The following is a 14,179-nucleotide window of genomic DNA, read 5'->3' as shown; positions in this document are numbered from 1 at the left end:
TGTTTTTGTATGTGTTGCCCCAAGTAGGTTTTGGGACTTCACATGAAGGGAGATTTCCTGAGCTTCCTGCCAAAGGCAGCCTCTGAGACCACAAAGCCTGCATTTTATTTGCTCTCTTATAGCCAAAAGGTGGCTGACTGTTTTTATGACAGTTTGATCTTTAGAGTGAAAATTTGTAACACAGTTCATCCTGGAAATTTCTGTTAGCCTCTCCTTTTTTTCAGTGCACTTTGAATTTTTGGGCATTAAATACCTATATTATCTTCTCTTGGAAGAAATGTTTCCTGGGAAGTTTGATCTATCTGAAGATTTTTTTTCTATTTTTTCCCATCCTTAAGCTGTTCTTTAACCCGCAAATTGAGGGATAAGTGACTGTTTTGGACACACCTTAAAAAAAAAAGCTTTAGACATAGCCTGAAGTCCCATGTTTCAGTTCTGGCATTTGGCTCACTATTGTTTTAGCCTCATTTTCCCTGCAATATTCAGGAATATTTAGTAAAAATGTCTCCAGACTCTTTGTTTCAGGCCCAGGATATAATGATTCTTCACAATTTGTGAGAATAAGATCTTGGAAATCAGTGTGAGACTCAAATGCAGGAGCATGGCAGATATGCAGGCTACTCTTGCGAAATTTTATGGTTTTTATTTATCTTTTGTGTAGTGGTAGCACTTGATAGCAGTGTCAATTGGTACGATTCCAGCACGCTGGCCTCCCACAGCGGAGGTAGTGCTTAGCTCCTCCACAGGGCTTGTTAAGCTTTCCAGACGTTCAGTGTGTCCATCTCGATTCCACAGCTAAAGAAACTCAAGGCTGAGCAATAACTAACTCGGCTACTGTCAGCAATCCAGTAATTTGCCCTGTTATCCAGTGATAGAGCCAGGAAAATCAGCCAATTCTCCCAAGTCCCACTGCAGTAGTCTCCATCTGCTAGGATATGTTTAAAAGATGAGCTCTGTCTCAAAGATTTCACTGTCTAAACTAATAATTGTCACCTTCACAGTTTGCAGATATTGGCAGTTTCCATGGAGTTTTTCAAGACATGTGGTTTTTCAAGCCCCTGTAGCGCATGTTGAAGCCAGCTGACAGTAAACTCTTTCCTTAGCTACCTTTTGCTGATCCCCACGAAGCAGCCCGTGGACTCGCAGGGCTCTGCACATCACAGGTCAGATATCAGTCATCTAACTTTATGCTGGGAGGCCACAGGTAGAAGAAAATTAATTAGGAGTTTGGAGAGCGGGTAAAAAGCACACACACAAGCTAGAAAACAGTGGCCAAATATGTCCACTACCCAGGTCTGCGATGGAAGATTATGCATATTTGTTGAATTTGCCACGTGAAGAGGCAGAGACAGCAAGCTTTACTTTTATTCCCATTATTTGACTGACATCTTGACTCTGCTAGCGTGAGGCATGTCTGCTGTTTAGTGAGGCTTGACGTTTCCTGTTGCTTTGCTCTTGAAACTGTTTTCAAAGGCAGTAATGCTTACTGGGTGTAGCTCCCTAACTGGCAAAGGCAGCCTTTGGTTCCATCCTTGTTGATTTTTAAATGCGTGTTCCCCCTCCTTCCCAACTACTCCCGATGTATCCATGTCAAGTAGATCTGAGAGCTTCTCCTTCTGCTGGCGATGTACTAGCTCCTTAGCACGGTTGCTGGATGACTCTGCTGCTTCTTTTACTTCTTTTTAGGAAGACTGGAAGAAGATCCTCATTCCAGCTGTTTCCTGAAATTTCCCCAGTGTGGTAGCGTAAAGAAAAAGAATTACTACATGGGAAAAGCACTGACTTATTCCTATGCTAATGCCAAATAGTGCAATTCAACCAGGTCATTTAATGTACATTCCTTTAAAATGGAGGCAGCCTGGGCCCAAAATATTGGCTGAGCTCTTGTGCGTGCTTAGATCATGACAGTGTTAGTGCCAGTCTTGGTTTGAGCAAAGTTCTGTCACATTTCTCCTGATTGGTGCAGACCAGAAAATGCACTGAAAAAACTATGTGATAAATTATTATCAGGGATGGGCTATTCAGAAACATTTCACTTGGCTTTTGGCAGACAGGTATGTATTTGCTCTATTGTCTGAGCAGATACAAACTTGCAGTGGAGATCCTGGCACTAACAGCAACTACACAAGGTCATGCTAATAAGCACTGCAGAGTAATTAGGTGTATGAGGGCAGCTTGAAATGGCATGTCCAAAACAGGTTAATCTGTCTGGCGTGGGTGCCAAGTATTGCAAAGCTGTGGTAGCTTGGACTTCAGTTTGGCCTCTCGAGCTGAGCACAGACTTACAGCTGCTACTGGTACCTGCCTCAGGTTTAAGGTAACACAGGTCTGTGTATGTGTGCTGCAGTCACGTCTCTATGTTCCGCAGTGATTTAGCAAATGGCATAACTGCTGAGAGGGAGCAGTCTGTGGAGAAGGGGCAGGATGCAGGGGACAGAGGCATTTACTCTGTTCCTGGACTGGTAACAGAGTGCATTTCCACTCTTTTCTGTAGTAGCTTATGAATGTTTTTGTCTCGTTTGCCCTTCCCCCTTCTTATCCTCTTGGCTTCTCACACAATTACAGACTGAGCCTGTGTGACTGTATGAAAGGCATTTCCTCCTGTTACTTTTTTTTTTAAGTCAGCTTCAGCCCACCAGCTGCTTTCCATTAGTGTTACACACACACTCGCTAGGAGGGCAGCACATAATGCTTCAGGCACTGCTGAATAGCAGAAATCCTTCAGAATCACTGTCAGACAGATGCTTCTCAAAGCAGATTGTAGGTAAAGACAGTTCAGTGCATTGGGACCTTCTTTGAGAAGCCAAGGTGTGGGGACAGAGGGCGGTGAGGGGAGGTTGTCTGAATGCAAAGTGTGGAAGCTGTGAATACATCTCTCTGTGTGAATGGTTGTTTGCTCTGGATATCTCGTCAAGGGTAGGAGCTGAATGTTGTCTGTTGCTATAGGAAATTATGACCCCCTACTTGATCCTGGGAGAGTATTTTATTGATATTAAATATTATGTAGTTGCTTATCCAGACTTCCTGATTGCTACTATTGCTGTATTCTTTGTGATCCTTGGAAAAGGACCTTAAACTTGCTTAAACTCTCCGGCCTTCTGTGGAAATTACAAGAGCAACTTTGTAAACTCTTCCCCTCACTATTATCAGTGGAGGCAGTAGCAAGAGTCCTAATGTAAACTGCTGTTTGTGCTATTCTCTTATGCCTTCCTAAAACAGTCATGGTCTGGCAAGGGATATTCCAGCTCGGGGCTGGCAAATAAACCTGGCAATTTCATCCTAGAAACACTACACTGTAGAAGAGTACAATGGGATCAGCTGTGCAAGGTCAGATTCCACTTCCTGCTTTCAGTTTGGTCGTACCCTGTTTCAGCAAAATTATTTGTGGGATCCCACACTATTCAGCATGTTCCTGAACGTGGACCTTGAAGTGCAGTTTGCTCGGCTCATGGCATGGAGCGCAAAGGGAGCTGTGTTTGTTGAGTTTCTGATATGCTCAAGGGATGTGAAAATTGAATAGAAATTTTGCTGGCTCTGCTATTGCTTCATGATTGACTCTGAAAATCCTGTTCCGTGGAGTTGCAGAGGGTAAACTTTACTTCATTTACTGTCATTGGATTAATGAGTTCATTGATAGTTAGCTTGTAGGATCCCAGAGAGGAAAGCAATCAACCACATTTTGTCAGAACAAAGTCCTGTAATGTACTTTAATAACAAGAGTGAAAATTTAACCTGTCAGTCACCTTTTGCTGCAGAATGTAATCTGAATATTAAACCATCCTGCATTCTGTGTTTTTTTGAAACTCGGTGCTCAGGAGGAATAGAGGGGCTTTCTCTGAGGTCCTGCAGTAGCTTGAAGTGTGTTCTGGGGGGAGGCTGGCTGCAGGGTGGTGGCCTAGAGGACCAGATGAGGGGCATGCATATCCCTATGCTGATCCATCTTGCTGTGCAAAGTGTGTGTCCTGAAATCTGGAGCATAAGTTTGATTTCAAATAATTTTTGTAGCATGAAGGAAATTGGTCTTTAAAAGCTCCAGGCAAAAATTTCACCTCTTTCTCTTGGCTGCTTGCCATTGTCTGTATTCTATAGGCTATGAAGATGCTAACTGAATGCAGAGCCTGGTATTCTTGAGTCTTTATTTCCTCAAGCATTTATTTGATAGGAAAGAGGCTGTTAAGGGTTCAGCATCTCCTTTGATCTCTCTGTCATAAGACCTTCCGGAATGCTTACACAAAAGCATGGGACTGAAGCTGAAGAAATGCTAAAGGTGGGGTAGGAACTTGCTTGCTGTGCAGTCTCCCGTCTTCTGCTCCACTGGAGATACAGCAAGAAGGCTGTGTCCCTTTTCTGAGGCTGAGCAGAAAGCGTTTCTGTTTGTCTTGGGCCTTTGTTAAATTCAGGAAACTTGAGTCCTGTACAATGTTAACTTCCCAGGAGTCCTTAAATACACAAACCATGTGCACCCTGAGAGCTTGAAAGGGAATTGTCTTTTCTTCTTTTAGCATCCCCCCCGTATGATGTACATATTCAGTAATGTACTCAGCTGGGAAAAGGGAATGGTCTGAACACCACCCTGGGACTTTGTTTCTTTTGCCCTATCGCTGCCCTCCCATAGAGCACTCCAAATATCTGTCCAGTCGCCACAGTTTGTAAAAGGGAAACAAGGATATTTCTCCTGTTCCTGGAGATTTCGTTTTTCTCTTAAGACTCATTAGTTCCTTTAATGAGTTGAAGAGCTCCAAGTGAATGCAACACAGTAGGGTTATTAATGGAAGTTTTGTACAGGATAGCAGGGAGCCTAGATCTGAACCATCAAACCGGGTGAGGGTAGTGATGATTGCTAACTAGGTCCCATTGCCTGCTTTGAAAGTAGAGCAAGCCCTGTGACTTTGTAGGAGTTTTATTGCTTTAAAATACAGCCTGGCAATGCAAATAAGGTCTAGTAATGTCAAGTTTATTGTTGTGATTGCATCTGTATAGGAAGTCACTTCACTGTTTGCAAGTAATTCATTAATTCATAGGTGTAATAATTCAGCCCATCACCCTGTGCGAGGAGAGGTGAACACCGTGTAGTCAATCCTGGCTGCTCTCAGTAAGCTTTCGGTCTTTTCTGTGGCCTTACACAGAAATTGCTGCAGTGGGCTTACTGGGCAGGGGCAGGCCTGGCTTTTAAGGAGTCTAGCGGAGTCTCAGCATCTTGTTTGTACTGTACCTCTGCAGCGGGAGGCCTGTGCATATGCAGGGATTGCAAATGCTGTTTGAGAGAGGATTGAGAACATGATTAGAAAGTTGTAGACTGGGGAAATGTGCCCACTGTTCCACTTCTAGTGGGAAGCAAACAGTAGTTGGGACTTGACAGCTCTACCACCACCTTGGCCGGCCGTAGCTATGAATCTGTCACTGCTCTGCCTTGACTGCTCCCCCTCTGAGGAAAGTCTCCTTCATCCCTCTGTGAGCTCCTTCTCCCAGCTGTCCTCTAGCATCTCCTAGCCTGGAGAGGATCAGAAATACTGCTCCAAAAGGCCATTTATTTAACCTGATATTTTTATCACTAAAAATCAATACGCATAAAGTATTTGTTCAAAACTTTGCCTCTAATGGCGTAATGCTCTGGGAAAGCTCACAGGGTGCACGTGGTTAGTACAGCTGATTGAACTGAACCTACACATTATTGATACACCCTGACCCTGCGTCTGTCAGCTGTCATTAGGCCTGGAAGTGGTGAATATGTGAAGGTTCGATCAGTTAATGCCTGTGTATTCACGTGTGTTTGTATTGATGGGTTTTTGTCCTTTTTTTCTCCATTACATTGATCCCCAGGCTAGGGTTTGTTGCTCGGAACATTTGCTAGCTGTTCTCTGTAAAGTACAACTCTCTGCCACCAGAATTTGAAGTCTAAGTGTTGTCTAATTGCTAACTTTCCTTCAGGTATGTCATCAAGCTTTTAATGATGGAACTTACACTTTGCTGTAATTTTTTTTTTTTTTCCTTGTCATTTAAATACTTGCTAGTTTAAAGCTTGGAAAAATCTGTGATAGTTTCCCTCACCTCAACTCGCTGTTCAGTTCACTGGAAAAAGATGATACTGTGCTGAGGTATACAAAGGCACCAAACCATTAGGTCCTGAAAGGGGCACATTTGCAAACAACCGCTGCACCCTTGCAATTGACACTTGAGCTCCATATGCCCCAGAGAACTCAGCTATAAAATCAAATTAACGCAGGAGCTGATTTGACTGTGAAGAGACTCCCTCAGAGCTGAACTGCTTTGCAATTATAATTCTACTTGTATAAAAGATGTACTAATTGGAAATAAATGCTTGCAGTTGTAATAAACACTACAGTCAAAATATCTCCGAAGGCTGGAAGGATTCTGAGTAAGCAGCTGAAATGATCGAGTAATTTAAATAAATGTAGAGCCAGCGAAAACAAAGCTGGATCTGAAAGCAGCATTTTTGCTTGCTTTGATTTTATTGAAGGTGGATAAAGGAGAAGTTGGAGGTCTAAGTGAACCAAATGTCAGGCCCACTTACATTCTGTGAAAATAAGCTCAAGTCTGGGGACTTGCCAGTTTGTCCTTGTAGATTTGTTGAGTGCTTTCTTTATGTTTTATTTCAAATACATTTCCCTTTCCCTCAAGAAAAATCTAACATAATCAATATGCGTGGTGCATAAAGTTGAGTGGGAAAGCTGGAAATGAATTTCATTTTAATACAGAGAAAGAGTCTGAGAAAGTCTGCTGATGACCACTTTAATCAAAGTATGCAGGAAATGCAGACATTTTCATGGATAATTGATGAGACATGGGGAAAAAAAGGAGGAGAGTTGAATGGTTATGATCATCCAAAAGGGAAAATCTTAAAAGTCCTGTTTTTTTGTTGCTTCTCAATATTGTCTAACAATTGTTTCAAAATCATCTTATTTAGAAAAGATATAATCAGTCCTGGTCACTGCAATGACTTATTCATTGATTTTTTAGCAAGTTGATTTGAGATTGTTTGGAACAACAGCCTGTTAATGCACTGCTGTGTTCACTGCTCACAGACGATCTGGTATAAAACAAGAGAACTGCAGTCTGTCTCCTCCATTTCTACGTGCAGTTCAGCAGCATGGCAGTTTGCGTTTCTGTGTTTTTACAGTCCCATCGCCTCTGCCTCTGATGTTGTGCACCTTATTTTTAAGGTTATCTGAAGACGTGGGCTCGTAGGAAAGTCCCAGTGCTTTTGGGCATGACAGGTTATAGAATGTGTGGGTGATACAGAAGACATAGGATAGTTTACTGATTGGCCAAATTAGTATAGAATCATAATCTTGCTTGCTGTTGAGGTACTTAACTGGGCAGTATTGTTATACCACTTTGAGGTGGAAAATTGTTAAATGAGGTCTATGCAGAAAAGGGAGCAGGATTTGCTTTGGGTTATTTTCATTTGTTTGTAAATATTTCTTAACTCTTTAAGTCCCGACACAGCATATTGGAGCTGCTAACCATGTAAATGTATCACCTAGACATCTTCCATAACAAAGGAGAGTATTTATGAGCTGCCCTGCTAAACTGTCACATTTCCATTGTTGCTTGACATTTGTACTGTAACTCTTGTGGTCTGCTGCTCAATTCCTTTGTCTCTGACAGACACCCATTTAGGAGTCTTGGAAAATACAAAGTGGAGCCAGTTAACATTGAATGATCTTAAAACTAGGCTGAACTTTTGTTTTCATCAGGGAGGAAGATGATGCCGTCAGCTAATTTGGTTGATCAATAGCCCTGCTTGCGATAAGGTTTCAAAGCTTGTGGCTAAAAGCTGATTGCACTGGATCCAAAATAAATTTGATCTATTGGTTTCCACAAATGTAGCATAGCCTAGGATGATGCTTCCATGCTGATGCTTAACTAATTTTAATAATGCTGACGGATTATCCTGGTGCCTGCCGTGAGGACACTCTAATACATGAACCCTCAGCAGCAGAGCACTTAATCAAGATGTTTTTTACAGTAGCATGGAACTGTCACTCTGTAGCAAAGAGCAATTGTAAAGGTTCATTATTCTGAGACTGGGAAGCATTACGGTCTTTGCTGAGCAAGTTTAATGACATCTTTCGTTAATGCAAACTTTGATCCTGGTTGCCTAAAAGGAGAGAGGTACTGGCAAGAAATTAGACTGGTTTGTTAGTTTTGGCTGGAGAAATAAGTGTTACTGAAAAATGAGGAAAAGTTCTGTGGCCCAAGTGCAAAAAAAGTGTGCAAGCCATGTTTGTGATAAACACTTGGGTATGCAGTTTCAGAAAGGATCCATTCTTTCTTTGTGCTGGGTGGGACCATATTCTGCTGGGAAGGTGGACTAAAATTTAACTAATCCTTTCATCTCTATTTCAGTGACTATATCATGGCTACGGGGCCAACGGAGGTCACACAGTCACCTGAAACAGGAGAGACAGTTGAAGAGTGCACAGGTAAGCAGTTGTTCTCCAAATGTATAGCTGATTTGGAAGTCAAGATTTATTTTCTTCAGGTTGGGGGGGCTGTAGTGACTTGTTTTGCAGTGTTTTGGTTTTTTTTAGTATAAAAATAATTCTGTGCGGTTTTGTCAGCTGGCAATATGAGAAGGATCTTTTAATGTGCAGTACTAGAGGGTCGTAACCTGATGGAGGATATTCTTTTCCAATTCTGGCTTCAGTTTTCAAAAACAGGACGTTAGAGCTTGAAGGACTGATTGTTGTGCCTGCTTTGATGGATCCTACAGAGCTGGGAGCTGAGCCTGTTAGCCAGCCTCTGTCTGTGGGAGCTGTATCAGTACCCCCACTGCAGCCTCATTCTCTGCTGCTGGCCACAGACAACCATTTGTTACTTATTCTTTAATCTAGTGGCATGGGCTGATGCAAACAGCCATGAGGGAATGGAATAATACGCAAGAAAGGAAAATATCTTCCTTATGTCAAAGAGTTGTCTTAATTAAAGGAAATCCCCTTTGACAGTGTTCAGACTGTTCTTGAGGAGATAGGTGGATATGAAGAACAGCATCATGGCTGAGGCGTTTCAGGAGAAGTGGCTGTCGTATCACTTGATTTTTTTTTTTTTTTTTTCTTTTCTTTGGCTAATGTCTCGCAATCATCTTAAATGTTTGTGTTTCAAAGGTTGTCTTGCTTTATCCTTTAGAAATACATTTGCCACCATCAGAATATGGGTAGAGGAGAGAAGCAAATGGCAAAGGGACAGTTAGTTGAACTCTGCCTGGCAGATAGACAGGGGTGAAGAAAGCCTAAAGATGGATGCTCAGCAGCGGCTGGTTTCTCACATAGTCCAGTGCTATCCGTGGCACACTGGTGAACTTGTCTGAAACACACGCTTGCAAATTTTGTACTCGGCTTCACGAGAACATTCAGAAAATGGATCAAATTCTGACTCGGGTGACAGGGAAGGCACGAGATGGCTTGCTGTCTTAAGTGTTGTCTCTAAAATCACCAGGAATATTTTTGTCTCTAACTGGAACAAAATTTTTAAAAAGTTAAAGGCTGCTGTGCTATTGCTGAAGTATTCAAGAGACAGTTGACCTGGATAAAGCCATTTTAGGTTCTTCTGTTTACTTCCCATGTAATGTAGGATTGCCTCACCTCTTCTTCTTCATAGCTTTAATTGGCTTCTGATGTAAAGGCTCTAGGAGGCTAAAATTCCCAGCCTTCACCATCTAGTCAACTAGATTAATTTCTTGAGGTTTACCTTGTTGTCTGACTAGTAGTAGAGGGCTTCCAGTGCATGCTGCTCCTTCTTGATGGCAGTAACCAGGTCACTGTCCAAAAACTGTCAGCACTCGATGTTAGCCTTACCAAATTCCATCATTTAATTGCCTTTCTAGCAATATCAGATATTTTTTATGAAGCTAGAATCATGGTATTTTCTGACAATCTTGTCCATGGTTTTTTTAATCATGTGTTTTTATTAGTGAAAGTTCTAGTCCTTGGATTTGAGGAAAAAATGGAAAACGTATCCTGAACATGCCTTAGGAAGTCAGAGAGCATAGAAGAACCCAAAATTAACTGTTCATTTTAAATATGATAATTGAGCTCCCAAATCAGATGTTCTCTATGCTTTTTACACTCTCAGTTTGGCGCTGGATAAAGCATCTTTTTCTCTTCTATCTTGTTATAGGGAAGAACCATGCAAAGAGCAGAAAGACATGCATTAATTCTGTGCACAGGAGAAACAATGAAATAGGTAGTACATAAACAGTAAAAATACAGAATAAACAAACTTAACAGAGAAAGCAAAATTCTTACTCCTGCTCCTTTTCTGTTTTAGTGGGCTAAATCATAGTTTGCATAAGCAACTGATTTTTGGGAAGGCTTTTGCTTTTCAGGACAGTAGCCTTTAAATGTAATCTTTTATTTTTAATCCTATAAAATGGAAGATTGGTAACTATACAAATTCAAAAATCCTGAGTCATTATTCATCAGTAGAAGAAGGGGAAATAGGCCTGGTTGTCTGAGCTTGGATTTTCTCTCTTTGCTTTGACTGGATTTTTGTTATGCAATGAATTTTTCCCATTTTAAGTAATAAGATCCTCTTGTATATTATTAGTTCAAGTATCATAGAGCACTCTACCAATTTAGTGATATGTTGGGCTACTTCACAGTGCACTGAAGTGTAGGCACTTTTAAATTAAATGTGGCATCCTTTTAACGGTGTGCGAATCCAGCGCACAAGTGTTCGCAGGAGGAAATGAATATGAACACCATCTTTCTGAACTGTGTCTTTATTGCCAAATGCTGTCACATGGAGCAATCCCACAGTTCTCATCTGTGTGCAGCACTAAGTGTCTAGTAGGGATTTTATCTTTTTTTTTTGCGTAATAATATGGCAAGTGCCCATCTTCTGGAACTGCAGAGAAACTTACTGTTTTCTCATTCATCTGAAACAGCTGAAGGCATGCAGCTGAGCAGACTGCAGCTGAAGAGGAATTATTGCTGGAGGGGGTGTGCCCTGCACATCAGTAATAAATTAGAGGCTAGAGAAGGCACTGAAGTAGCTGATGTGCCTGCATCAGAGGACTTTCTGTTGCTCAATGATACCCACGTGTTGTCCCATGCCAGCTGAGGTTTACTCATGGGCAGTGTTTGCAAATCCTTTCCATGGGCTCCATTCTAAAGTTAGCACCGCTTCTGAGCTAAACAAGTATTTGGAGTAGTACCTTGGCAATGTTGTCCTTTGTTGTAGGACTTAGGTCTGTTTCTCTTAAATGTCCTTAGGATCACTTCTTTTTTTGTTGTTATTGTGTTGTGGGTTTTTGGTTTGGTTTGGGTTTTTTTTGTTTGTTTGTTTTGTTTGTTTTTTTTTTTTTTTATTTAAACATTCCCCTGGTTCTCTGGAAATACCAGCATCTAATTAAGCTCATCAGTAATACTTGCACTAGAATAGAACTTGCTTTTTGCCTGTAGCACTGTCAGCTGACCAACCCTCTTGGTTTTCATTTAGACTGCCTTTAAGTTGCAGAGCTCTCTGCACGTAGCAAAGTCTGCCATTTTGTTCTTTGAGTCATGGGACTGTGTTAGCAGACATTGCTGAATTGGTAATTTTGGGGCACCGCTTTCATAAAACTTTTTAATTTTTTGTTTTGGTCATCTAAAATAAATGAACTCAGCTTTGGCAAGTTTCCTGGGAGAATACCATACACGTTGTCTAATTGCTGACTCCCTGAAGGACACTCAACACACTTGTTTTATTTGAGAGGCACTATGGTCTTCCAGTTGCTGTGTGACCTGTCTTCTCTTACCACTTCTTGCTATGGGCACAGCATGAAACTCATTGAGGCCCATGAGAGTCTTAACAAATCCAAAAGCCTTGGCGTCAGCTCTGTAGTCTGGGGCTGGCAATGTAACCTGTGTGTTTTTTGTGACTGTCTCATTCACTTATTGCCTGATAAGCAGCACTGGAAGATAAAAAAGTCTTCCAGTGATAAACCCTCCATAGGAGTGCCACAGCCCATTATTATTCAGATGAGTGTGACTCCATTGATAGTTTTGCTCTACATGGTTTGAAAGATAATTTGGTCACAGTGACAGCCCAAGTCACTCAAAAAGCAACGTGCAGGTCTTCCCTGACTGCTACTGCTCTGCAGAGAGGTAGCTGTTTCATCAGTCCGTGCTGGACTGTGTAGCAGCATCCTTGTATGTCCTGATGCATGGTGCTGGCACTGGTCTTGAGAGCAGGGAGGAGAGAGGGTGAGTAGATCTCAGTATCATTGTTTATTTCTCAAAGTGGCTACTGTCTGATGCAGCTGTGCGGTGGCACAGTTTCAGCCCAGATAAGGCCCGTTGGCAGAGATCCCTGCACGTACAGGGCACACGTTGAGACAGCATCGCCGACTAAATCATTGCTGGGAGAAGACAATAATTGTGTTGAAATAATGCCTTGCTTATGAAGGAATCCTCCAGCTGTGGGCATTTATTATGCCAACTGCTGTAAACTATTAATTGAACAATGAATTTGGCCCAGATATGCAGGGATGTTATTGCTTTGCATATGTATTTAAGTCAGTCACTGGGGTCTTAGTACAATAGTTTGTCCCAAACCACTCCAAACTGACCCCTCAGTGTAAGGGTCAGTGACAAAATGTAGCACTTGTGTGCTGAAAGAAAATACAAATAAGAATGTTAAAGTGTCTTAGGTTATTAAAAATGAAAGAAGTCAGTGATGTTTCATATGGTTTATTTTTTTCTTTTTGTATTTCTTTTCCTTTGGACAATGGAAAATCTGAAATCAGATTAACAGTTTTTTAATTGTGTTCTTAGGGCTGCTGTGTTTGGAGGTTTCATGTCCTGCAGGGCAGTGTCTTAATTTAAGTTTGCTCCATTGTCCTTGGAGGAGTTGTTGATTTTGTTTTGGGGCAGTGATTTAATGTGGAAACAAATACTTTGGTTTTAGAGTTTATAAATTCTTTTGCCAGTTTCTGTCTTTTTGCCAAACGTTGAATATCCCTCAGGTGTTGTCTCCTTACAGCACCGAGTAAAGAGAAACCAGAACTAAACCAAACTAACTAAAGAACAGTAAGAGTTAGACATTGACATAAATTTTTAAATTGAAAATATATCAAGTATGATTGGCATGATCACTGTTCAGTTGTAGGTAGATACATGCTCTATATAAGGTGTATTTTTCATAAACTGGAACCTAAGTAGGCACCACTATTGTCAGTGTAATGCCAGTGTTGCTTTATAACAGCAAATGTAAGAACTGCAGCTTCACCTTTCACTGGACTCCAGCACTGAATTATTTACAAAGGAGCTGACTAAAGCTGGATGGGCTGCTCTAGCTTTGAGGCTTCCTCCAGAATTTAAGAGATAACATTGTCCAAGCTAAGCAACACCTCCAACTTCCGTAAACTTTCATTTTTCTCATGTTGCAGGAAAGAAAAAATCCAAATTTCAGACTTTCAAGAACTTCTTTGCCAAGAAGAAAAGGAAAGAGCCTCTGCCTCCCAGGGGGGAGAGTAACTTAAAACCTAGCCAGTCCAGCAGCGATGTCAGCATCTCTGTGCTCGACACTACTGCACTTCATTCACCGAAGGAGGCTGGGTAAGCTGGTGGGGAAGGAAAATAAATAAATAAAAGCGGACCTCTCACAGCAGTGGGATGAAAGCATGAGCTGGCCCCTTAGGAGCAACCTCTGTCCAAGTTTGTGCAAAACAAGCCCTAATGCTGATGAAGGAATTCCAGGAATTTCCTCTTTCTTTGCTAGTGCTTCAAAAGCCAGGCTGGAGAGGAGGGGGAGGGCAGCCAGGGCAGGGGTGATCCAGCTTCTTAGTCTAAAGCTGCAGATAGCCCAGATTGTTTTGATTGGTTTTAGTGTTTGAAATCTGTCCTGGAAGGTCTGATCAGCAGCACCTTTACCAGAGGGTGATGATTGAGTAGTGCTAGTACAGAGAATACGTGTGAAGTTGAGTTGCTCTCTTTTAGCATAAATGGTGCCCTCCCTCATGGCTGGGGTAAAGGGAAAGAAGTATTTTTCGTGTATTATCAGTATGAGATTGCTGCTTTAACTTTCTTAACATAGCCATTTAGGTATAGATAACAACTGAAGGCCTCTAGTTGTGTCAGCTACCCCTGAAGGGCTGTGCACGTGAGTGAGGTTTGCAAGTCCTTAAGGTGTGTCCAAAGCAATTCTCAGATCCCTTAATGATGTTAGTTCAAAA

At 41.7% G+C, this 14,179-nt stretch overlaps 1 protein-coding gene across 2 annotated transcripts in view; it reads left to right on the top strand.

Annotated features, from left to right (window-relative positions):
- Positions 1–14,179, top strand: part of KIAA1210 (KIAA1210 ortholog) — a 59,650-nt gene that overhangs the window by 21,976 nt on the left and 23,495 nt on the right. For both annotated transcript variants that reach the window (XM_068411983.1, XM_068411982.1), the window contains exons 2-3: positions 8,371–8,447; positions 13,394–13,562. In XM_068411983.1, coding sequence (XP_068268084.1) covers positions 8,381–8,447; positions 13,394–13,562 — 236 coding nt within the window. In that variant the 5' untranslated portion in view covers positions 8,371–8,380. The remainder of the gene's footprint in view (positions 1–8,370; positions 8,448–13,393; positions 13,563–14,179) is intronic.

The sequence above is a fragment of the Nyctibius grandis genome, chromosome 13 (assembly GCF_013368605.1).
Source record: "Nyctibius grandis isolate bNycGra1 chromosome 13, bNycGra1.pri, whole genome shotgun sequence".
Lineage (NCBI taxonomy): Eukaryota > Metazoa > Chordata > Aves > Nyctibiiformes > Nyctibiidae > Nyctibius > Nyctibius grandis.
Note: the sequence above shows the minus strand (reverse complement) of the source record. Positions and strands in the feature narration are given on the sequence as shown.